The sequence below is a fragment of the Akebia trifoliata genome, chromosome 9, assembly GCF_017979445.1.
Source record: "Akebia trifoliata isolate Shusen 1 chromosome 9, ASM1797944v1, whole genome shotgun sequence".
NCBI lineage: Eukaryota > Viridiplantae > Streptophyta > Magnoliopsida > Ranunculales > Lardizabalaceae > Akebia > Akebia trifoliata.
Genome location: NC_141383.1, coordinates 17,672,172 through 17,698,151, shown reverse-complemented (window position 1 = coordinate 17,698,151; position 25,980 = coordinate 17,672,172). Strand labels below are relative to the sequence as shown.

Here is a 25,980-nt window from a genome sequence, read left to right as displayed (position 1 = left end):
AGTGTTGTTGAAACTTAGATTTAATCTTCTTCATTGATTCGAGAAGTTCCAATCCAGCTATCTACAAGTATGGAGGAGGTTTTTCGTTATTGTTTTTATATGAATTTTTTTAGTTTCAATGAATATTGGTTCAAATTTGGATTTCTAGGTTTTTTTTTTTTGTGTGGTGTTTTTTCAATCATAAACTACCAATGTAGTGATTCCGATTTCTGATTCTTTTAATCTCATCTCCAACATAGAGTACTTGATTCTGTAGTTTAATTTCCAATTTGTATGGTTTATTTTTTCTCATATTATATTTGGGCGTAGAGATCAAAAATAGGATTTTATTTCGGGAACAATTTCATCTTTGGTAACGATTTCTACTTTTCATGTTTATGTCTTTGACTGTACTTATTGAAAAATTAAGAATTTTAGAAAAAAAATTTGTTTCGAGGCTGATATGTTTTTTGACAGGTTTAGAGTTGTTTTGATTAAATTTATCTGTTTTGTTTATGTTTTAGGATCCCATCTATAAATTTTTTGATTTTTTTTTTTTTTCAGATTTAGAGCTGTCTATTATTAGATTTATTTTAAGAGGAACATTTACTCCAAAGAATTGAAAAGGGTTAAAGTTCTTGTTGATGGTTATATTTTCATCTCAGTCCAAACACGCCTTATGTTTTACCTTCTCATTTGTCAATAAAGATAATAATATAGGGAATCAATGTATTTGGATTTACTTGGCTACCTAAGAATTTGTGGAATTCTTTCCCTAGTTATCTTTTGTGGTGTCTGATTATTTATAAATTTCTTCTTTCTATCTAGGTTTACATCCATTGATTCTTATTTTTTATGTTTTTTTTTTCAAAGAGTTTCTTTCTTATGATTCAAGAATCTAGTCATCCATATTGCAAATAAATCCAATTTTTACCACAATGTTTTGGAACTCATGTAAAATTGATTTACCATTTTGGGGATTATTTGTAATAAGTGGTGTAGTTTGGCCTTTGACCTATTATCTAGATACATTACTACTATTGATATGTAGTTTTTTGGCTGCATCGTTACGGAGTTGTACTTAGGGATGCAACTATTTTCAGGAGCGTCAAAATTCAATCTCCTCAGTCAGATATGTTATATTTTTTCGGTAATTCTATTTTGAACTTGTAAATCATTTTGGACTTAAACCTGTTGTGCCTGTGTACTCTGCAAACTCATTCTGGAAAACAAATTTGATGCATGAGACACATTGACATATTAGAGAATACGATGCATTTTGTTCACAAAAGGATGTGTAGTCTCTATATATTTAAGTAAATCACAAGAAATGAAAATTTAGAACTCTCTTCACAGCACGACATGTGGCTTTTTGTATTTATCTCACACCCCTAATTTTTCATCAATCTTTGGGATATCTCCTTGAAGACACCACCTATTATCCAAGGAAGAGGGTTCAACCGAAATTTTTTAACCCCCTTTCAAAGTTTTTTTCCCCCCATAAATAAGGATGTTAAATGGCCTACATGCCCAAGTAGCAAACTCCAACCCCCACTATCAATAATGAAAGTTCACGTGTTTTGCCCAACTCCAAGTGTTTCAGGTTGTCGTGCTTTGGAGGGCCTAGTTATTTGTAGTGGAGTTCCATCAGATCTAAATTTGCTACGTTTCTTCCCAAGATATTGATCAGTATTTAATTGTGTAATTCATTTCTCATGATCATTGGAAATACCAAGCTGATTTATATGGGAGAACTTATTGGTATTATAATAAAGATTTCTCACAATTACATTACCCATATTTCAAAAACTGATGCAATCCATAAGATCCACATTAAAATTTAGCCAAGAAAGCTTTGATGGATTTAATTTCCGTCAAAGCTTACGAAGGGAGTAAAGCAAGTTTGGATCTTTATGAACAACGGAACCGCAACAAGTTCGACTTCAATTGTAAGGGAATTCGAATAGGGCGATAGTGTTTGTCTAGCCAAACTGCCGTCGCCTTTGCTTCCAAAATTGGCTGAAAAAAGAGAGAATGGAAGTAGTTGTAGTCAGTACAAAGATTGGCACTGCTCATTTTAATTTCCCAAACATGCTTTCCAACAAGATTGGCACTTTTATAAAAAATGAAATCACACATAATGTTAAAGTTACATACTCTAGATATTTCTAAGGGCTAGATCACCCGTAATTTATCAATGAGATCTTCGATTATAAAAGTGTCGAACTCGCCAGAAAATAAGTTTTGGGAATAAAATGAATATTATACTGGAATCAGAATTTTGTCATATTCAAGGAATGTAATGGTAATTTAACCATTGAAATATATATAACAATTTTGCCAACATCCTCTCCAACAAAACATGACCGCTAGATCTGAATAGATCTAACTGTATGACATTTTTTTTAAAGTGTGTAAAATATTTTATAAAATCACAAAGACGCCCACTTCCCAAATTATATATTTTATAAAATTAAAAAGACAGCGCTCCCCATCTTCTCAAATTAATTTTGGATCTATGAAGTTGCAGGGGTTGAAGATGGTGGATGAAAGTTTACAAATATGGGTTTTGACGGGAGAAGACATTCTTTTTGTAAACTAGTTTTGAAGGAGTTCGAAATTTCGGAATTAACTGATTTTTTGTGAGGATGATCTCCTTCGTCATAGAGATCATCTCAAGTAAGATTAGCCCATTCTGACCCAAATTTACAAAACACATTGGGTGGTGATCCTGCCCCTATATGTATGAGTTGGGTTCCGATGATTCGTGAAGAATGACTCACAAGAAAACACACAAGTACAATAGTGTAAACACGACCGTTGTATTTCTTTCTTATGCCGTAGATATCGTACAATTTTTCTGTAAGTCATTCTTCATTGATCACTGGATCCTAGTAGGATCCAAAAAAAAGTACATATCATATCAAATTTGGACTGGTTTGGTCTATTTAATTATTTATCAATTGTACTAATCCATTGACTCATTGAGTCAACTCAAAATCTAATAGAGCCTACTGGAGTCTCTACCCAAATCGAAGTTGACAGGCAATTTTGATCCCGAATTATGTGGTTAATTTTACTATTTTTTTAGAATATAAAAATAATTCTTAACTTAAAATACTAAAAATATTTAGACGAAGTACATGTCATATCAAATTTGGACTGGCTTGGTTCTGTTTAATTATTTATCAATGGTACTAATCCCATTGACTCGTTGAGTCAACTCAAAATCTAATAGAGTCTATTCGAGTCTCTACCAAACTGGTTTAATCGAAGTTGACAGCCACTTTTGATCTTTACCAGTCAGAATAGAAATTCAGCCCAATTATGGGTTAAGTTTACTATTATTTTAGAAAATAAAAATAAAAATAATTCTTAGCTTAAAATACTAAAAATATTTAGACATGTGGTTGGCTTTCTTTATTTTTTTACTATGGCACTCAATTTTTTCTTCACTTAGAAAATGGGTTTTTTTTTTTTTTTAAGAGAAAAATAAATGAGCTTTTTGGAAGCGATCTTCTATGATGGACGGTTCGGAGGCCCTAAAGTGAGCCAAACATTTTTCAACAAATAGGCTAAAATTTTTAGAATGGGTTGATTTTTTGTGAAGATGATCTCTATGGTGAGGAGATCATCCTCACAAAAGCTCAACCCATTCTAAAACTTTTAAACCCATCAAAAGTGATTTACATATAATTGACGGTGCACGATTTTTCAACTTGTAAATTGGGATTAGAACTTTCAAATTAATTAAGCCATTCGAAAACTTCTAACCCATGTATTAAAAAATGTTTGGCACAATATTTGGCTCTCTTTAGGGCCTCCGAACGTTCCCAAATATATATATATATATATTATATATATATATATATATATATATATATATATATGGGTCTCGTTCCCCACCCTAAACTTTACCCTACACTTTAACAAACGTGTTTTGTCTTACATGGGTTAGAAATTTTGGAATAGGTTGATTTTTGGTGAGGATGATCTCTATGGTGAGGAGATCATCCTCATCAAAAATCAGCTCATTCCAAAACTTCTAACCCCATCAAAATGGTTTACAAAAAATGGACGGTCCACGATTTTACAACTTGTAAACATGGGGCTAAAAATTTCGGAATGGGCTGATTTTTGGTGAGGATGATCTTTTAATCATATAGATCATCCTCACCAAAAATCAGCCCATTACAAAACTTCTAACTCATGTAGGACAAAACACATTTGTTAAAGTGTAGGGTAAAGCTTAGGGTGTTGAACATTTCCATATATATATATATATATATATATATATATATTTATGGGAAATGTTCAGCAACAAACATTTTGGCAAAACATTTTTCAAAACATGGGTTAGAGGTTTTGGAATTGGCTGATTTTTGGTGAGGATGATCTCTATGGTGAGGAGATCATCCTCACCAAAAATCAGCCCATTCCAAAACCTCTAACTCATGTTTTGAAAAATGTTTTGCCAAAATGTTTGGTGAGGATGATCTCTATGGTGAGGAGATCATCCTCACCAAAAATCAGTCCATTCCAAAACTTCTAGTCCCAGTTTACAAGTTGAAAAATCGTGAACCATCCATTTTTTGTAAACCATTTTTGATAGGGTTAGAAGTTTTGGAATGGGCTGATTTTTGGTGATGATGATCTCTTCACCATAGAGATCATCCTCACCAAAACTCAGTCCATTCCAAAACCTCTAACCCATGTTTTGAAAAATGTTTTGCCAAAATGTTTGTTGCTGAACATTTCCCTATATATATATATATGGGTCCTGTTCAACAACAAACATTTTGACAAACATTTTGGCAAAACATTTTTCAAAACATGAGTTAGAGGTTTTGGAATGGGCTGATTTTTGGTGAGGATGATCTCTACGGTGAGGAGATCATCATCACCAAAAATCAGCCCATTCCAAAACTTCTAACCCCATCAAAAATAGTTTACAAAAAATGGACGGTCCACGATTTTTCAGGTGGTAAACATGGGTTAGAAGTTTTGGAATGGGCTGATTTTTGGTGAGGATGATCTACTTACCGTAGAGATCATCCTCACCAAAATCAGCCCATTCCAAAACCTCTAACCCATGTTTTGAAAAATGTTTTGCTAAAAAGTTTGCTAAAAAGTTTGCCCTTGAACGCTACCCATATATATATATATATATATATATATATATATATATATATATATATATATATATATATATATATATATATATATATATATATATATATATATATATATATATATATATATATATATATATATATGGGCGCGGTTCGGCAGCCCTAAAGTTTGCCAAGTTTTGTGCCAAACATTTTTTGTAAATCACTTTTGATGAGGTTAGAAGTTTTGGAATAGGCTGATTTTTCCTCACAAAAAATCAGCTCATTTTGAAACTTCTAAGCCTAGTTTACAAGTTGAAGAATCGTGGACTGTCCAATTTTTGTGAATCACTTTTGATGGGGTTAGAAGTTTTGGAATAGGCTGATTTTTGGTGAGGATGATCTCCTCATCATAGAGATCATCCTCACAAAAAATCAGCTCATTCCAAAGCTTCTAACCCATATTTTGAAAAATGTTTGGCACCAAACTTGGCAAACTTTAGGGCTGCTGAACCGTCCCCTATATATATATATATATATATATATATATATATATATATATATATGGGTAGTGTGTGTGTGTGTGTGTGTGTGTGTGTGTCCCATTCACCAACAAACATTTTGGCAAAACATTTTTCAAAACATGGGTTAGAGGTCTTGGAATTGGTTGATTTTTGGTGAGGATGATCTCTACGATGAGGAGATCATCCTCACCAAAAATCAGCCCATTCCAAAACTTCTAGCCCCAGTTTATAAGTTGAAAAATCGTGGACCGTCCATTTTTTATAAACCATTTTTGATGGGGTTAAAAGTTTTGGAATGGGCTGATTTTTGGTGATGATGATCTCCTCGCCGTAGAGATCATCCTCACTAAAATTCAGCCCATTCCAAAACCTCTAACCCATGTTTTGAAAAATGTTTTGCCAAAATGCTTGTCAAAATGTTTGTTGCTGAACATTTCTCTCTCTCTCTCTCTATATATATATATATATAGGGTCCCGTTCGCCACCCTTAGTTTTACCACACACTTTAACAAACGCGTTTTGTCTTACATGGGTTAGAAGTTTCAGAATGAGCTGATTTTTGGTGAGGATGATCTCTATGGTGAGGAGATCATCCTCACCAAAAATCAGCTCATTCCAAAACTTCTAACCCCATCAAAATTGATTTACAAAAAATGGACGGTCCACGATTTTTCAACTTGTAAACATGGGGCTAAACATTTCGGAATGGGCTGATTTTTGGGGAGGATGATCTTCTAATCATAGAGATCATCCTCACCAAAAATCAGCTCATTCCAAAACTTCTAACCCATGTAGGACAAAAAACGTTTGTTAAAGTGTGTGGTAAAACTTAGGGTGCTGAACATTTCCCATATATATATATATATATAGGGTAGCGTTGAATGGCAAACTTTTTAGCAAACTTTTTGGCAAAACATTTTTCAAAACATGGGTTAGAGGTTTTGGAATGGGCTGATTTTTGGTGAGGATGATCTCTACGGTGAGGAGATCATCCTCACCAAAAATCAACCCATTCCAAAACTTCTAACCCATGTTTACAAGCTGAAAACTCGTGGACTGTCCACTTTTTGTAAACTGTTTTTGATGGGGTTAGAAGTTTTGGAATGGGCTGATTTTTGGTGATGATGATCTCCTCACCGTAGAGATCATCCTCACAAAAAATCAGCCCATTCCAAAACCTCTAACCCATGTTTTGAAAAATGTTTTGCCAAAAAGTTTGCCATTGAACGCCCCATATATATATATATATATATATATATATATATATATATATATATATATATATATATATGGAAATATTCAACACCCAACCATTCTTGTCTAACTCATATATATATATAGGGAAATGCTCAACACCCAACCATTTTTGTCTTACATGAGTTAGAAGTTTTGGAATGGGCTAATTTTTGGTGAGGATGATCTCTATGGTGAGGAGATCATCCTCACCAAAAATTAGCCAATTCCAAAACTTCTAACCCCATCACAAATGATTTACAAAAAATGGACGGTCCACGATTTTTCAACTTATAAACATGGGGTTAGAAGTTTTGGAATGGGCTGATTTTTTGTGAGGATGATCTCCTCACGATAGAGATCATCATCACCAAAGATCAGCCCATTCCAAAACTTCTAACCCATGTAAGACAAAAATGATTGGGCAAATTGTTAGGTAAATGATATATATATATATATATATATATATATATATATATATATATATATATATTTCTTAGAAGATTTTTGAAAGAAAATTCACTCACCTTCTCTTTTTTTCCTCCCTCCATCCTCCCACTTTCACATGTGACTTCCCCTTTTCTTTTTAAAGTTTCTTCAATTAAGTTTAATTTCCTAAGAAGAAATCCTAGAAGATGGATTTGGTATCCCTTCATCTAATTTGGTGGAGTAATGCATAATTCATTAACTAGTAATAGTAGGTTTCATATGAAACGCATGTTTTCAAGAAATTATTTCAAAATTTTCAAATACATTATTTACTTTTATATCCTAGTTTACTATTTAATATATTGTAAACCCCTTTTGTAATCTAAATAGTAACTAAGGTGATTTTAAATATAATGTTAGCAGTGGTTGGGTAGTAGTAGATTAATTAAGGCAATTTTGAAGTTAACATAATAATAAAAGTGGTTTCGATAATAGTTAATGTTACTTGAATATTCGTGAAAAAAAAGTGACTGTGGTGTTGGCAATTTTACAGGTAATATTCATGAAGGCAATTTTGAAGTTAAGATACTAATATAAAGTGTCTTTAAAAAAAAAAAAATCAAGAAAAAAAGTGAATTTCCACGTTGGATTACAATTTTAAATTGAGAGTTCGGTAGTTGTCCTTTTTCAACGCCATGGATCAAGCTTTTTATTTTTTTATTTTTTATGAATCTCAATTTTTTTATGAAACCTAGAATTTTACACTACATCTCAGACTCTCAGGCTTCACACCATCTCACGAGACAAACAAGATGACCCAAATGATATTTTTAAAATCTTGACCCAGTCAATAAAACTTGATAGGGTGAACTAGGAAATTGTATTTTTGATAAAATAACTATTTTTTTATGATTTAAATATCTATTATGTAAATAAAAAAGATGTTTCTAATGATTTTATAAGCTATCTTATTTTAGTAAATATAATAGTTTATATGTAAATATATTTTAATTAATAGTTATAAACCAAGTTAAATTTGTCATTTTGCATTGGTGAAAAACCACCAAACACATGAAAAAGGTTCGTGGTAATTAGCAGAGAGGCAACGAAACACCTAAGACACAATGTGAAAAAGCCCAAATTTGACAGATCAAGAGGTCGAATTGGCGTCGAATTTTTCATTGTCAAAATTTTCTTTTAAACAGGCCAAAACTGTCAAATTAATGAAGGATGAGAGAAATTCGACAGCTCTAAGCCGTCAAATTTGAGAATATCAAGAATTTCGATGGTCCTAGACTGTCAAAATTTAGTTTCTAAAATTCATGGGCCTTGACCTATCAATTTTTTATGTTGAATTTTCCGATTTTCACATAGTGAGACTTGCAAATCTTTATATATACGTATCATTATTTTGTAGTGATACCAAGTAACACTCTGATGATGAAAATTTTACCTCATAATTTGGTAGCTTTAAGATGACGTGTTCAACACATAAGCGAGTAGCCGTGGAGCCACGAACTCCCACCTTCACAACAAACCTATCCCCAATCTGATGTGCATAAAAAACAACAATAAAGACACATTTATATAAACCTTAGTTTTAAAATTAAAAAAGTCAACTCAACTAGAATGTCCATAAAACAAGTCAAGTCAAAAAAATTCAAGAGTCAATTCAAACAAGTAAAATAAAAATATATTATATTTTGAAAGAAATATCAATACTTATTTCTTGTTCCCCACAAAAAATATTACATATAAGTATATAACTAAATGCATTAGGTCGTGTTTTTTACCTGACCCAACGCATTTTTTAGCTGAATTAGCCATTTTGACGACTTGACTTGGTGAGTTAGTCCCATCAAGTTTAGAAACTGTCACCTCGAAATCCAATCAAGTCAACTTTTCCTAGTTTCTAGCTGACAAATATTGAAATTAAGAAAGAGAAAAGGTAGTAGAACATTAAAATTACAAGAAAGTTGTAGTAATTTTCTAGTATTGAAATGGTAAAGGGAAAAGTGTCCAAAATTTCATGTTCAAAGAAGATTGGAGTAATATGGAGGGGAAAAGTGTAAGTAAGTTACTTTTAGGATCTATATTAAAGCACTAGTCAATTTTGGGTCCGATTCAGAATTTTCCTTAAGAGGTTATTAAAAGAAATTGAATTATAATAATATTGATTCACATAAAATAAAAATGTTCACTGTGATCAATCTCCCATTGGAACATAGTCAATGGTTTTATGGCATACTTAGGCTTGAAAATTTGACCCATCGACCCGAAGCTTTGCTCGAGCCAATTTTTGTTAAAATATAATAAACATATAACCACTGTCATCATTGTCATGTCATGTAATATTTTAAATTTATATATTTTTAAATAAATCTAACCACCAAGACTTTTTTAATAATATTTTTTCACTCCTTTTTAAATAAATATTTATATAAATAATATATTTTAATAAAATGACACATTTAATCTTATTTTATGACCGTTTTTTATTGTTATAAGGGTAATGAAAGTAATTTGGCATAAAAGATGTCAAATGACTTAAATACCCCTATGTTATTATTGTTATTTTACAGTTAAAGGGTAAATAAAGTCATTTGACATTACTTTTCCTATAAATATAATATTTTCTTCTCTCAAATCTCAATCTCAATATTATCATTCTATCAATTACTCTTTAACCTCATAGTCTCTTACCGTCTCAAATCTGAAGATCTGAGACTAAAGTGAAACTTCAACCATTAAGTATCAATTCAACTTTCAATTTCAAGTATCAAGCATCAAGCATTCATTCAACTTTTAAATTCAAACATTAAACATCAATTTTAATTTCACATTTTCTTTTCAATTTTTACAAATGTTAAGGTTGGTACATTTTGTTAATTTATAAATTTAGTTCTTCCATTCTCTTTAATTTTCAATTTTTTATTTATAATTAACTATTATTTCTTTTAATTTTATTTTATTAGATTCACTTAAACTATAAAAATGAATCCTAGATTATCAATTTAAATTTTTCTCTACCGTAAAAGATGCATCTAGAATTCCTCATTTTGAGTCAACAGGATCAGAAAATATTAATGAAACATGAAGTTCATTTAAAAAATATAGACAAATTTCAGGGGGTTGAAATCATTTAGAAAAAAATTAAGTTTCTTCATCCCAACAATCCTAAGATTTTATTAGTTAAAATACATTGCAAATATTGTGGTGTTTCATTAACGACATCATCTTCAAATGACACTGACCACCTTAATAAGCATGTTAAGAGTTGTACTAGTAAAAAAAGTATAGAAGTTAGACGAATTCAAATAAATAGATTAGAATCAAGGACCCTATCTACATTTATTTATGATCAAAATAAGGTAAATGGAGAAATTGTAAAGTATTTAATTAAAAAAGAGACACCATTTCATATAGTAAATTGTCCATATTTTATCGAATGGGTATATAATTTATTTCGTCTAAAATTTTGATTATTTTTACTCATAAATATAAGAAATGATTCAGTGAAATTATTGAAAGAAGAAAAAAAAAATCTAATTAATTTATTTAAAATTATTTTAGAAAAAAATTATATCATATCAGATATGTGGACATCTAATTAATTTGTATAACAACTCATTTTATAAAGTCCAATTAGGCTATAAAAATAAGAATAATTGATTTTTATTTGGTTGAATACCCTCATTCTAGTTATGCAATGGGTGCATCAGTAATTCAAACATTTAGGAGTTGGGAAATACAAAATAAAATATTTTCGATAAGTTTAAATAATGCATTACCTAATAATGGATTAATTGATTATTTTAATCAAGTAATATCTCTTAATTGTAATGAAAAATTATTTCATGTACGTTGTTGATCCTGCAATATATTAAATTTAATTATACAAGATGATTTATAATTAATTAAATCATCTTTAGTATTAAGTAGAAATATTATAGTTAATATTTTTTTCTTTCCATCTAAATACCTAGAATTTAGATCACTGTATAAAGTTTCTAACGTAAAATGTAAAAAGTTTCTTATTGATGTTAAACATTAATGGAAGTCAACTAACAAAATATTTAAAAGTTTAAATGTTTTAATTTTATAATTAAATATTTTTTTTTTAAATTTTTTTTATAATATAATTATTTATTTTGGAAGTATTTATTACGTAATTCATATCAAATTATTAGTCATTTAGTTAATATTATGATAGTTTTTAATAATTATAGTCAAAAATCAAGTTTTGTGGAGATTTGTAATGTAATGAAAATAAAATTTTAAAATTATTGAGAAAAAATCTCTTTGACTTTTAGATTAGCATATATGTAGATCTTAGATTCAAATTAGAATGAGTAAGAGTTTTATTGAATTTGTAAATGATACAAATATGCAATTAACTTTATGTAATATAAATTAAATTAAATTTACATACTATCAATTTTTTGAAGAATATCATAATGCATTAAGTAATAATATAAGTTCTAGTGAACCAAATCTTAGTTCTTCCTAATCAATTGAAATTTTAAAAATTACTTAGGGAATGGATTAATTAAAGCATCATCAAACATTAGCAATTGGATCATTATTCACACCAATCAAACAAAGAAAACGATGATAATTTTGATATTTTAACTTGGTAGAATGGACAAGAGGTTAGATATTTCATTATTTCGATTACAACTTGTGATTTACTAATTGTTTTTATTTCTATTATAGCATCAAAATTAGCTCTTAACATAGAAAAATATATACTTGATGATTATTGGAGTCGTGTGACACCAAAAACATTGTAATCTTATGTATGTTTAAAGGATTGATACCAAGTGAAAAATAAGACTCAAAATTTGATCGATCAAGAATCTCCTGAAGAATAAATGGAACAAGCAGATTTAGATACTAATACTACAAATGCAAAAAATGAATGAAAATTTATAACTCTTTTTTTATTATATTAAAATTATTTAATTTTGGGTAGAGTTATGCAAATAATACATATGTGAGTGGTGATGCAACTCTATTTCTTTAATTAATTTTTATTTACTTAAATTATAATCAATTATTTTTATGAAATAATATTTTTAATTTTTTATATTCAATTTATATTGTTATAATGATAAGTATGTGTAATCATTTTATATACAATTTATAAAAATGAATAAAAATATAAATTTATTTTATTAATGTATTAGTGTCAATTTTTATGTATAAATTTTATTCATTTATATTGTATCTTTTACATTGTACTTAAGCTTTTTATAAGTCCATTTATAAACCCGCCCATTGGCCCCCATGTCAAGCACGACCCGTAGTCCTGTTTGAATATTGTAAGGCCGGACTTTAATATCCTTCCATGACCTAATCCATCACTATTTAGACAAGTATGATTCATCAATATTGAACGTTAAATTTTCTATAAAAAAATTGATCAATTAAATAGAAAAGAAAAAAATAAGGAGTCTTGAAGGCGTAGTATTTAAAAATAGATAAACTGGCAAAAATATGTTAAAGACAAAGTCGATATTTGAATGACTTAAGAAATGAAATAGGTAAAAAAATTCATAAAATTAATTAATCATGATTGAAGATAAGTCCTTGGTACATATGTTTTTACCATAAGATTTTTTAAGAAAATTTGAAAAATCATGGAAATAGATTTTATGTTGATGCTATCTAATTTTGAGGGTAATATTTTTTAAAATATTACATTCTAAATTGAACTTATTTCCTTGGATTTGAGACCTATATCTTGGTTCGAGGCATTTGCGAGATCATAGAAAAAAAATTAGTTTGTTGGTTGGAATATCTTCTGTTGGAGATGAAATTTAAATAATTGAGACATTTTTTTTCTAAAAACTAAGAAGACATTTTTTTTATATAGTATTTTGATTTCAAAAGAATTGAATAATTAAAATTGGTAATTTACATTTGATGGAGTGCTTTGTAATATTGAAATTAATGGAAAAGACATATGATGATCAAGTAAGGCAAAGTTGTGTCAGTCACATCAATGAAGATGGGGTTCAAGTAGTCTAGTAGTGATGGAGTGTCAAATATCTTTCATCTATTTATTTCAGATGATCATCTACCAGATTAGCAGAAGATTAAGGCAAAAAAACCTCTTATCTCCTTTTTATTTGATATTGTGGTCGACATCATAAGAAGAATGGAGTTAAAAAATAATATAATTGAAAACGTTAAAAAAAATTCAAGTATATCTCATTTGTAGTTTGTAAATTATTGTTTATTTTTTTAAAACATAAATTTAGAGAAAAGTATGAACTTTGCAAAAGGGGAGATGATAGATTTTGACACCTTTAGATGCTCAATTGAGTCGTTAGCATTGACTTTTACATGTTCCTCGACATGCTAAAATCAAAGTTTGCCAAGAGAGAACGGGGGATCAAGTCATTAATTAATTAGTATACTATGAAATTGTTTATATCGAATATTAAATACTTATCAAAAAGGGGGAAGAAAATCACTTTAGTCAAAAGATCTTTTTTAATATGTTGATTTATTTTTAACTTTAGTAACGATAGTCAAAAATAACAAATGATTATCTAGGATATCCTTTGGAATGATAAGGATAATAAATTAAAACATCATTTGGTAAATTATGATTGTTCAATAAATTCAAAAGAAGAATTAGGTGTACAAAAGACTAAAAGGAGTAATCACTTATTTCTAACAAAATGATGATGGTTATTTGAAGACCTATAATTGTAGTTAAATATAGATATATAATAAAAACAAATGAAGTGAGTCAAGGTCATTGTGTCTTAGGGATGAATCTTTGAAAAATAATACAGTATGAATGTATTTTAGAATTTAAAAACTGAATCAAAGTGGAAAATGACTGAAGGGTGACATTTAAGAAAAATGTGTAGTACAGTTAAAGTCTTTTAAAGAAAGTGTTCTATTTGTCCTCTATCTGATAAAAAATAACGTTATATTTGAAATGGAGAGGGTTTTAATTTATGATTTTTTTTCTTTATAAGAGGGTTAAATGATTGAGATTTTTTTTATTTTTTATTTTATGATCAGCAAGTCGGATATATCTTTATGCGTGGCCAACGAGGGAGTTTGGTCTTCAATGTTGTTTATACATAATATTTTTAAAGTAGACAAGATTTTGAATTTAATATAAGAATTATATATTCACGTGAAATCTTTTTACATAGATTTGAAAAGAGATCTTTGAGATCATTTTCTAACCTCTTTTGTGTCGGAAGCTACAATTTCATCAAAGATTGATTTCTTTTTTCAAATTATGTTATTGAACAAAATTCTTATTATTGAAATTCTTAGATTTAAGACCTTGATTAATCTAGATTTCTTTTTACATCATTCACAAAAGTAATGGAAATGATGAATAATTTATATTACTCCATTGCTCAGTCATTGATGTCATATGGGTTCCTTCTTCTCTTAATTTGATGTGGTCTTAGTTATGTCTAGTTCGAATCTTGAATTATGCAAAACTCGATATATAATTATTTTCTATATGAAAGAAAGTTTTATGCAATTTATTTTTGTGTCATATATTAGAAGTTGAAAGAAATGAACTATAATTTATTTCAAGCTAAGAAACATTATCTTCATAGTATACTTTGATAAATATAAGGCTTCTCTTTTGATTGATAAATAATTTGAATGGTTATTTTTGGAATTCCTAATTTTTATATCAATTTCTATTATTTCTAGGAGTTAGTAAGGTGTTGCTTCTATCTTCTAGTTGTATTTAGAGTTCTTGCAATTTTATTATACTCTGACATTCAATTAAGCTAAAGTAAGTCATGGACCATACCATGAAAAAAACCTATATTTGACGGACCAAGGCATCAAAATTTTTATTATCAATTTTTTTTATGGACCGAAATCGTCAAATTAATGGAGGATGAGAGATATTTGATGGCTATATGCCGTTGAATAAAGAAATATAAAAATTTTCAAAGGTCATGATTGTTGAAATTCGATTTCTAAAATATATGGGCTTTGGCTTGTCAAAATTTTCAATTTTTACATAATACCGTACATTTAATTGTTCATTTGTTGATAATAGGCAAAAATCCTTGGTTTTGCGTTATTAAATGTAGATAAAAGATTATTTTTATTATTTTTAAATTAATAAAGGCATGAGGAAGTAAATACCTAGATTTAGAAAGGATGTTTGTATTTTTAAATATTTAAATGAATAAAGGGCATGAAAAAATAAGTATTTAACTAGATCTAAAAGGACTGTGTGTGTTAAAAATTATTTATTTAGATTTTTTAAAGTCAAAATCATATGATAGAATTAATCTTAGAAAACATTTTTCAACAATCAAGTCAAAATCATTGGGAATTGAAGTCCCCATAGCTTTTACGCTTTAAAATATAAATCTCTTTTTTATTCGAAAATCCTTACCTCATTTCCTATCTCTTCTTCTTTTATCTAATCTCATTGAAGGATTTTATTATTGCGAAAATGTCTATAGGAAGAAGATAAAATGCTTTATAAGAATTGAAGGAATAAAAAATACTCTTAAGAGTAAAACCATCGGAAAAGAAGTCAATCCTTAGATGTAATTAATTAATGTTCATAAAAATTATGTAATTCTATGATTTGATTTTGTTGATTAATTATTTATAAAGATGCAATGAAATATGATCATATTGTATTCATATTATTTTATAAAGAAATCATAATAATAAAGACAATGGAAAAAGTTCAACTCTTTTACTAAATCTAAATAAAATCTTAAGATATAACATTCGTAAAATGGATATAACTTTTCACTCTAATATCAGTTTAGAGTGAAATTACATCGATAGAAATACTAAATAGGAGCTTTACTACTTTTGTGTAAGAATAACAACAAGAAAATAACATTTCAGCGAAATATTTGGACTCGATTTTTGTTAAAATTTGTAATCAATTATTTTTTCATATTTAATTCTAATAAACATGTTATTACATGTAGATATGTTAATTTTAGATTATCATAGGGTTATATTGGTTTAATTATGTAAATAGAGAACGGCTTTGTATTTAACGAGATTTGAATCAAGATTGATTCAATTTTGATATTGATTAGATATTTAAGTAATTTATATTTTATATTATTCTAATTATTTATGTTTTATGAATTTTTGGATCAAAGTAGATTTTACTTTGGAACTCAATCATGAATTTCATTTTAATGATGAAGTGATTATGATATTGATGTTCATGTATTTAGTTTTGAAATATGATTGATTTTAAAAGATAAAAAAAAAAAATCATTTAGAAAAATTTTGTATGAGTTACTTGATTATTAATTATTGACATGGTCTAAATTAATAGGATTGATTTGTGGCTTGGATAAGAAGGGTATGGAAAATCGTAGCGTAAAAGAGCCAAGAAAACCCATGATCATAGATGTTTGATGGGAGTTGAATATAAATGCGAAGTACAACCCTATATAAAATGGGTATCGAGTGGTTCGATCAAGAAGTGTCCACAGTAACGTAACAACAAGATTTGGTATTATAAATGATTTTGGGATTTATTAATGATTTAAGGACTATTTTTTTAATGACAAGGTGTTCGAACTTACATCTGACTAAGGGGATCGAAAAAGCTAAGGCCGGAGCCAAGAAACATGAGACCCTCCCTTGAGTACGTGCGATGCCTACACATCACATGCAATATGTAAGTGAGGGTGTGATCTCGCGGGTGGCCTCAAGGAAATACTACACATACTAGGTATCGAACTCACAACATATGGCCTCTTATCACTTATTGGATCTGAAATTTTCACTGAGCCAATCCCTCGGGGTTAAAAGCAACTCTTTAGATTTAATATGTAAGTGAGGGTGTGCTCTCGCGGGTGGCCTCGAGGAAATACTACACATACTAGATATCAAACTCACAACATATGGCCTCTCATCACTTATTGGATCTGAAATTTCCATTGAGCCAATCCCTCGGAGTCAAAAGCAACTCTTTAGATTTAAGTACTATTTTCATATGTATGCAAAAAAAATTTAATTATGAAAAAGATAACTTGTATTGTTTTTATCACTGAATTAAAAAATATTGACAATTTTTAGAATCATTCATAGACTTGTTGAAGCTCATACTCTCATATTTATATTTTTAAAATTATTAAATTGAAGGTTATCAATTTTTAATTCAACGTAAAACCTATTTTTAATTCAACGTTAGTTATTTGTTAATATTTATTTTTTTATTTTGCTAAATGTTGTTAATATTTTATTTGACGTAGTCAATTAAATCAAGTATATATTGATTTAAATAATAAATTGCATTCTTAAATGTATAAATTGATTTTTTTTTCCTTTCTTCTCATGAATCAAGATTATAAACCTCGAGTCAGGTCATACATTATGAACTAATTTGTGAATTATAAGAATTCAAGCATTGCGAATTTACTCAATTTTGTTTATCATTCTGAACATGTCACTATTTGTTAATATTTATTTTGATGAATAATATGATATTTTAATAATAAAATATTAGAGCTAGATATATTCCATGTCAATAGTGAAGGAGGCACATCTAAATTATAATATAAATAGTCATCTATAAAATGAAGTGTATAAAAAAAATCTTAAAAACTTACTTTCAAAGGTGCTATGTATTTGAGGGATAAATCTGTTAGTGCTAATGCATTGCCTGTTTGAGCTAGTGCATATGTGTTGAGGCCGGCCATTTTACAAACTTCTTCACGAGCTAGTTTAAAAAAAAAAAAAAAAAAAAAAAAAAAAAAAAAAAAAATTCAAACATATTTAGACCACAAAAGCTAATAAAAATATTCAACTTAAATAAATAAAAAAAATATTATTAAGAAAAAATATTTTAACAAAGGGTATCCTTGCAAAGTCCCAAATATTGCTAACAATACTATTTGTAGTGTGATACTACTTACTAATTAATTGAAAGTAACTAGGATTTATATATATATAAGGGGTGGTAATGGGTTATGTCGAGGTAAGGGTATTATGAAATTTATCAGACCCAAATCCAACCGATTTAGTAATCGTGTCAAAAACTTAAATCAAAACTCCACCCATTTATAAATAAGCATACCTATCGTTAATTACTAAAGTTAAAGTCACACAGTCATAAATCAATATTAATTATCACAAAATATAAATTAAGTTTTATCACTAAAATGCATCACAACCGATTAAAGGGATGAGAAATAAAGAAAAAGAATATGTGTCCATAGCCTAGTTAAAAAAAACTACATATCTTTATCTATAATATAAAAATAATAAAAAAAAATAATAAAAGCTCCATTTTATAATCTATCTCCTTCCTTATCACCATCACAACTTACTAAGGGTTGTTGGGCCCACATGGATTACCACATTGGTAATCCAACATCATAGTCTTCTAAATTTCATGGAAAAACTCATATTCAAATATATATTCAAAATTTTTTTTTTTCAGTTTAATCCTAGATTTTGAAAATAAATGACTATGGAATTCCCAAAATTTAAAATTACAATTAAATAGTGAAAGATATCTTTCTTTTGAAAAACAATTTCATAGTTCATAGAATTTTGTCATTTACAGCTCTGTGACAACAAATCATGTTTTTGGATGCCATAAGGTGATGTGGTAAGAAAAGTTTCCTTACTAACTTAGTAAGGAAAGTGTTTTTCATTATGGTTATGTTTATTGACTAATAAAATTGTACTTCATTATCTTATGAGACATTATAGCTTTACTTAATCATTTAAATGTTATTAAATGTTGTTTTGCCCACATAGAACACCATATTAGGAATCAAACACTTCATGCTTCTAGATTTCAGTGAAAAATAATATCATATCAATAAATAAATAACTCAGTAAGGATAGTATTTTTCTTTATTTCCCAAGCTAAAGCTTAACTATTAATTATTTGAAAAATATCTTAAAACCCTCTTTATATTTTATAGAGTTTGAAAAAAATTGTATTATGAAAGAGTTTTAGGAAATTCTAGCAAAAATTAGATAATTTAAAATATTATTGATACATTTAAAATTACATGTTACTGAAAAAATAACTAAACATGTGAAAACGGCTTAAACAAGTTGACGCCCCTAACATGGACCCGACTCATTTAATAATCGTATTAGACGGGTCGACACCATTATGACCCAAACCCATTAATTTCTAATTTCGTGTCGTGTTCATGGGTTGTGTTAAGATTGCTAATCCTAAGAGAAAGCATAAGAAATTGTGTTGTCTCTATGCATGCAAAAAATTGAAATTATAGAGATAGAATTGTTAAATAATGAGCTACATATGAGTTAATAGTTGTTATAAAATAAATATTGCAGTCCAACTTATTAATTGATAGTTGCTATATTTTAAAAAAAATAGAGGTAAAAAAAAGTAACTATGAACAAAAATTGAAGGTGAAACAGAGCTTTTGGATAAAAATAGAAAAAAATTAGACCATGTGACTGGCGTTAATGTGGGTTGGTTGCCACAAATGTATGTTTTCATTATAAGTAATATATGTTGAACAAAAACATTTCAACCGAACTAAGTAACTTATAGTAACTAAATTTTGAAAAACTTAAAAGTAAAAAAAATAAAAAAAATTATAAACAAAAATAATTGAATGAAAACAAAAAGTCTTTGAACAGAAACAAAAAGAAATCCACATGGTTGGTGTTAATAAGGAGAGGGAAAAAATTATAAGAAATTGTTTGTTTCTTTGATAGTATGACCCCACTTGGCACATAGCAAACCATTTGAATTTTTAAATAATGTGCACTGCAAAATTTTTTTAATGAAAAATTTACCGTTATTTGATAGTCACTGAGAAATATCATACAAAATCATTTCTTGTATTTGGTTGATTTTTTTTTTTTTTTTTTGCATTGATTTCTTGTTAAAATTAAATGTGGAAACAATTTTAATTTATTCAACTTCATCAAAGAAACTTTTCAAATTACAAAAAATACCTTCATTATTTTCTATTCTAAAATATATATGCATATGATTTACAAAAATATCCTAATCAAATATATAATAACCTGCATATTAAGATTATAAAAATATCTATCAACGAAGAAACAATATAAATTACAAACTATCCTTAGTAGTAGATTCTATAACATGCAAATGGATTAAAAAAAAAAAACCCCATCAATATATATGGTAGTGTTCCTGCATATTAAAATTACAAGAACTCCTATCAAAAAAGTATTTTATTTATAAGAAGTTAAGAATACCCTTGATACCTTTCTATGGTAACATGTGTGAAAATTATAAAATACACTCATCAAAGATGTAATGCATGTGAAAGTTATCAAAATACTTCTCATCAAAGAAACAACACAAATTTCAAAAATATCCTTCAAAGCTTACAAGATATATATAAATTTAAGTAGTTCACTTCATCAAAGAAACTATCTAGGGATAATGATAAAGATGACTAAATCCTTCAATTGGTCCACAAGCATGGTAAGTAATTCCATGATCATGATGATGATAGTAATCATTGTTATGATCACTATTATGATGATTATGATAATGACAATGATTTAATGAATGATGATGGTAATCCCAAAGATGATAATCATGATTAATATTATGAAATTATCATCATTGTAATATTACCACCACCATCATAATATTCGTTACAATATGATGATGACGATGATGATCAACATCATCTTCACAATGATCATCATCGTGACCATGACGATCATCATCATTCCATCATACAATGTCTGATGAGTGTTCAGTCAGGTGTTCAATAAAAGGATTAGACTCTCCTCTAAGTGAAAATTGTACATTGTAGCCATCATTGAGGTTGTGGGAGTCGAAATTTTGAGGAAGTCCTAATAATTCTTACAAATCAATTGAAAGTCCCTAGATAAAAAAAATGGACTCACACATTCAAGTAGAGTCCATTATTTATAATGGGCCTTATATGATTATGATTTGGGTTTTCATAAATAAAGTCCATGATCCAACAAATTCAAGTGATCTGCATTAAGTGTTAGGCCCATACACACCAACAAATGGTTTAGCCCATAGCTAAGTCTAAAACTCACTAAAATGGGTTAAATCAATAACAAGATACCATTTAAATCGATTATGTAAAATCCGGTCAAGTTAGGGGCATAATTGAAAAGTTAAATTATTCTCAAGTCTATAAATATCAAAGTTTCTCTCAATAAAAAGGGGTGAGGGGGATCTAGATCATTTTTTTTTAGAAAACAAAAGTTCTTCTTCTAGATGAGAAAAAACTATCAAGCCTTCAATGAGAAAGGAAGCAAAACTCTTTAAGAGAGACTTAAATTCTAATTCAAGAGAAAATTAAGCTTAAAAGCCCTTTTTTAGAAGTCAAGAAATCATTCTCAACCAATAAAGTGCAAAGTTCAGAGAGAAGAAAATCTACATAAATCTCTAGAGAAGATCAAGTTCAAAAGTCCTTCTTCAGAAGTTAAGAAATCTTTTTTAGTTGATAAAGTGCGAAGTCTAAAGAGAAGAAAATCTATAGAAGCCTCTATAGAAAATCATGCACAAACAAAACCACTGTCAAAGCAGTCTTCTCAGCCTATCACACGTGAAGTCCAAAAAGAATAAAACTATACACGTGTCATTTTTATTTTTATACTTGACTGTTAATCACAGAAAAACACTAAGAGTTATACTCTCATTTTCATCACAATCAATAAAATCATTTGTGATCTCTTTTCACAAATCTCAAGGTAGATTTGTAAAATTTGTTATTGAGAGAGGTCATGCACTTTGAACATTTCTTTGAGTTTGATCTTTAAACAATTCAAAGAGACAATGTTTAATCAATGTTGTACTATTTTTAAGTGTTTGTCACTTCATCGTGCATACGGTGTTGCTAAATTTTGAAAATAGTTAGTGCAACAAAAATGTGACAATTGCAAACAGTGCGTGTTGGTCACAAGTCATAAGTTATGGAGATAATAGATAAATGAGTCATGCTGGAGTCACATTAAAATTGACATTGTTTTATACATTAGTGTGTAAGGGTGCAATTTGGTTTGGAGTCAAATAAGGATCGAACCAATCTAATTTGGTTCCATTATGTGGGAACCAAAACCGAATCGAACCAAATCACAATAGAAATGAACCAACCCAACCTGATCTTAATTCGATTTGACTTGATTCTATGGGTTGCCAAAAAACCTTCTTGAATGTCGAAACAAATATTTTCAATAAAAGATCAGATCATATTCTTGGATGTCACAAAATCTTTTTGAAAGTGTTTCACCAGAGAATCAAAATATGTTTCATCAAAGGAAAAGATCCATTAAGAAAGGTTTTATAAGAAAATAAGGACATTTGATATACATATAAAGAGATGATCTGATGAATTTATTGGAGTTGATAAACTTGCCGGAATTGAGAGACAGCTGCGAGAGCTTGCACGCACAGCCGAGAGAGAAAGAGGAGGGAGAGAGACGAGACTGGTGAGAGTAAATGAGAGAATATATTATATTTCTATTAGAGTAATGTTAGTTTTGCGAAGAGATATTAATATATTATATTTATATTAAAGTAATATCTTGTCATAGTAAAGTAGAAGAGGCACGAGACAGGTGTGAGAGAGTAAATGAGAGAATATAATAAAGAGTGCTGATTTTTGAAAAATCATTAGTATATAGTAGAGAATTAATATAGACTAATAATTTTGAACTCAACCTGACAGCCGGATTCAAAAACTCACCGATGTATTATGCGCATATGTTTGTATGTACAATTCTCGGTTTGGAACAATTTTTTATAATGCCTGAAGCGAGAATCAAATCGAATCCCTTGATTTTTCATTTTTTTTAACCCGTCGGAACGGAATTAATAGTCAACTCAAATCAAACTAACTCAAAACTCATCAATTCCCGATTTTAATCGAATCAAATTGCACTTCTATTGGTGTGCACTGAATCATAAATGCTTCTCTCTCTCTCTCTCTCTTATCTTGATGGAAAGCATTTATGATTTTGTACACACATTCACATCAACAATTTCTGAAATAATGTTAATTTCAATGTTAGTGAAGCCTTTTCTTAGATAAATCTCAAATTATATGAACGAGAACCATACTTAAACAAAAGTTTCGTGCAAGATACGCGTCTGTTACACATATCAATTGAAAGAAAACCTCACCTTGATGGCAATAAATTGCATAGGTAGCATTGTGTACAACACCATATTGATCTATATCATGATCTTGGACTTGAAGCTCAAGCTCAAAAAACCTACTCTCACTGTAGAGGGAGAGAGAAGAAAGAAAAAGCCTATAAGAGATCAATTTAGACATTCCACATCCAATTAATATGAGAAAATGGGGGTAAAAAGAAGGGGGTGGGGAGTTGAGGTCTACTTGATTGTTGGATAAATCTGGAGATCAAAAAGTCCTGTTTATCCATGTTTGTTTCATCATTTTTGCAGAAATTTATTTTTCACAAATCATGAATTACCAACTACCATGTGAAAATAATATTTATACACCCTTGATTGAGGCCAACCATTTCACATTGACCAATAGCCAATTTTGAGCAAAATTTTCATCCAAATCGGTTTTTTGGTATACAATCAAACATTGAAAAATGATTCTTACTAATTTAACCATAAATTTTATCCCATAAATAATCAAATTCATATAAAAATAATGTGTTAATTGGATAGATTAATCAATCTAAAATTCTACCAATGAAAGTCTAAAAACTAACTAAAACAACAAAGATATCAATACGAGATAAGTATACTTCAAAAATATTAATTTTGTAAGTAAATTAAATTATGTTAAGTTGATGTTAAATAAATATATTTAAAAAATTAGTTGTATGATTAATAAAGGTTTTTTATATATCAAGGTAAGGTTTGGCAGCCTACACAGAGTCAATGATTTGTCTTATATGGCTAAAAAGTTTCGAATTGAGCTGATAATTTGTGAGGACGATCTCTATGATCTGGAGATCCTCCTCACAAAGAATCAGTTGATTCAACCTTCTAACCCCATCAAAAGTGATTTGAATTGTGGACCGACCATCGATTTTTTATCAATATATAAATGGATCTCAAAAATAAAATAAAAGATTGAGAAGAATAGTTAGCATACCCATTGTCATGTTGGAACTCAATTGCATCCCCGATACTACTCGACGGAGAAAGGCATCGTATACATGGAAACAAGCATAGTTGCCTACGTTTCAATGACGGAGATATCTTAACCATATCAGTAGTTCGGCTTATTTGGTACATCTTTTGGGTACCTGTGGTGCATAGTGGCACATGCATGGTGGAGACGAGAGAACTAAACATCTCTGCTTGATGAATTGGGAGGCCACATTTTGCTAAGGGGGGGTGTTTATAGGATTTGAGCTCATTAAAGCCCAACAACTTTTTTTTTGGCCAGTTGTACATATTTAAGTTATATTACCAAAATAGAATTTCTCTTCATTTGTATTTTGGTCTATTAAAGATATTAATATTTATCTAAAAAGAAAATAAAAACAGAACAGCGTACTAGTTTAATGGTGTTGGATGTCCTATGTGCAGCAAACAATAACTATCCCTTTGTATTTTATCTAGAACAAAAGAGAGATACTTTAGAGGAGAATAAGAATAATGTCAGTGATTAGTAAATATGATTTTATTATAACATGTATTTAGATGTTATACTTTTTGTTTCCTTTACTCATTGTACTTAGGGGTGCAATTTGGTTAGCTTCAAACCGAGAATTGAACCAAACCAATAGCTTTGAGTTAGTATGGTTTAGTTAGCTAGTTTATTATATGTAAATGACTTTATTTTTTATTGAATAAATATTATATAATTAGGTGGCTAGGAGGAATCCAACCGATAAGATAAAGAGAACAACCTTTGCATTGAAAATGTTGTATTTTTATGGATTAGCACTACGTGAAAATTGAAAAATTCGACAGAAAAAATTGACAGGCTAAGACCCACAAATTTTAAAAACTGAATTTTAACGGTCTAGGACTGTCAAAATTCTTGATGTTCCCAAATTTGATAACTTAGAACTGTTGAATTTCTCTCATCCTTCATTAATTTGAGAATTTTAACTCGTCAAAAAAAAAAAATTTTGACAATGAAAAATTCAACCCCTTAGTCCGTCGAATTTTATGAAATTTGATGGCCAGGGCTATCAAATTTGGAGTCTTTTCACATTGTGTAGAACTTGTATATATTAATTAACTATAGGGATGAAGGTTTCTTTTGAGTTAGAAAAGTTTTGTTGTACCTAATTACAGATATTTAGGGATATGGCACCACTTCTTAAAATTATTAATGTTTGCACCTGTGTCAGATCCACCATTGTCCACCTTGTAGATTTGTCCTAGTTGAAGTTGATCCCATCTGGTTATTCTTACTCATAATCTGTGATAGGAAAACTGCTTAATAAACCTTAATTTTGGTTGTTTTTTTCCTCACTAAATATCCAAAATAACCCAAGAAGACACTATGTGAAAACTGAAAATTTTGACAAGAAAATTAGATGGGCCAAAACCCACAAATTTTAGAAAGCTAATTTTGACGGTCTATGGCTATTGAAATTTTTGATGATCCCCAATTCGACGGCTTAGAGTTATCAAATTTCTCTCATCCTTTATTAATTTAACAGTTTCGGTCCGTCGAAAAAGAAATTTGACGCCTCGGTCCATCAAATTTTATGAATTCGACGGTCTTAGGCCACAAAATATA

The 25,980-nt window shown here is 29.0% G+C and overlaps 1 protein-coding gene across 1 annotated transcript; it reads right to left on the bottom strand.

Moving 5' to 3' along the window:
• Window positions 1-1,719: 1,719 nt before the first annotated feature.
• On the bottom strand, window positions 1,720-24,610 carry LOC147394461 (acyl-acyl carrier protein thioesterase TE3, chloroplastic-like). Its single transcript, XM_086454309.1, has 5 exons — window positions 24,373-24,610; window positions 23,418-23,518; window positions 17,884-17,993; window positions 8,730-8,825; window positions 1,720-1,998 (listed from the first exon to the last, which is right to left on the bottom strand). The coding sequence occupies exons 1-5, from the start codon at window positions 24,573-24,575 to the stop codon at window positions 1,891-1,893; spliced, it is 618 nt and encodes a 205-aa protein (XP_086310435.1). The 5' UTR covers window positions 24,576-24,610; the 3' UTR covers window positions 1,720-1,890.
• Between the last annotated feature and the right edge of the window lie 1,370 nt (window positions 24,611-25,980).

What these genes read in the sequence shown, in the direction of transcription:
- LOC147394461 (XM_086454309.1), bottom strand. Translation starts at nt 24,575, where the DNA reads ATGTTTAGTTCTCTCGTCTCCACCATGCATGTGCCACTATGCACCACA. An exon ending in GAGTTCCAACATGACAATGG is followed by an intron (nt 23,519 to 24,372) that starts GTATGCTAACTA and finishes CTCCCTCTACAG; the next exon opens with TGAGAGTAGGTTTTTTGAGC. An exon ending in AATACATAGCACCTTTGAAA is followed by an intron (nt 8,826 to 17,883) that starts GTAAGTTTTTAA and finishes TATGCACATCAG; the next exon opens with ATTGGGGATAGGTTTGTTGT.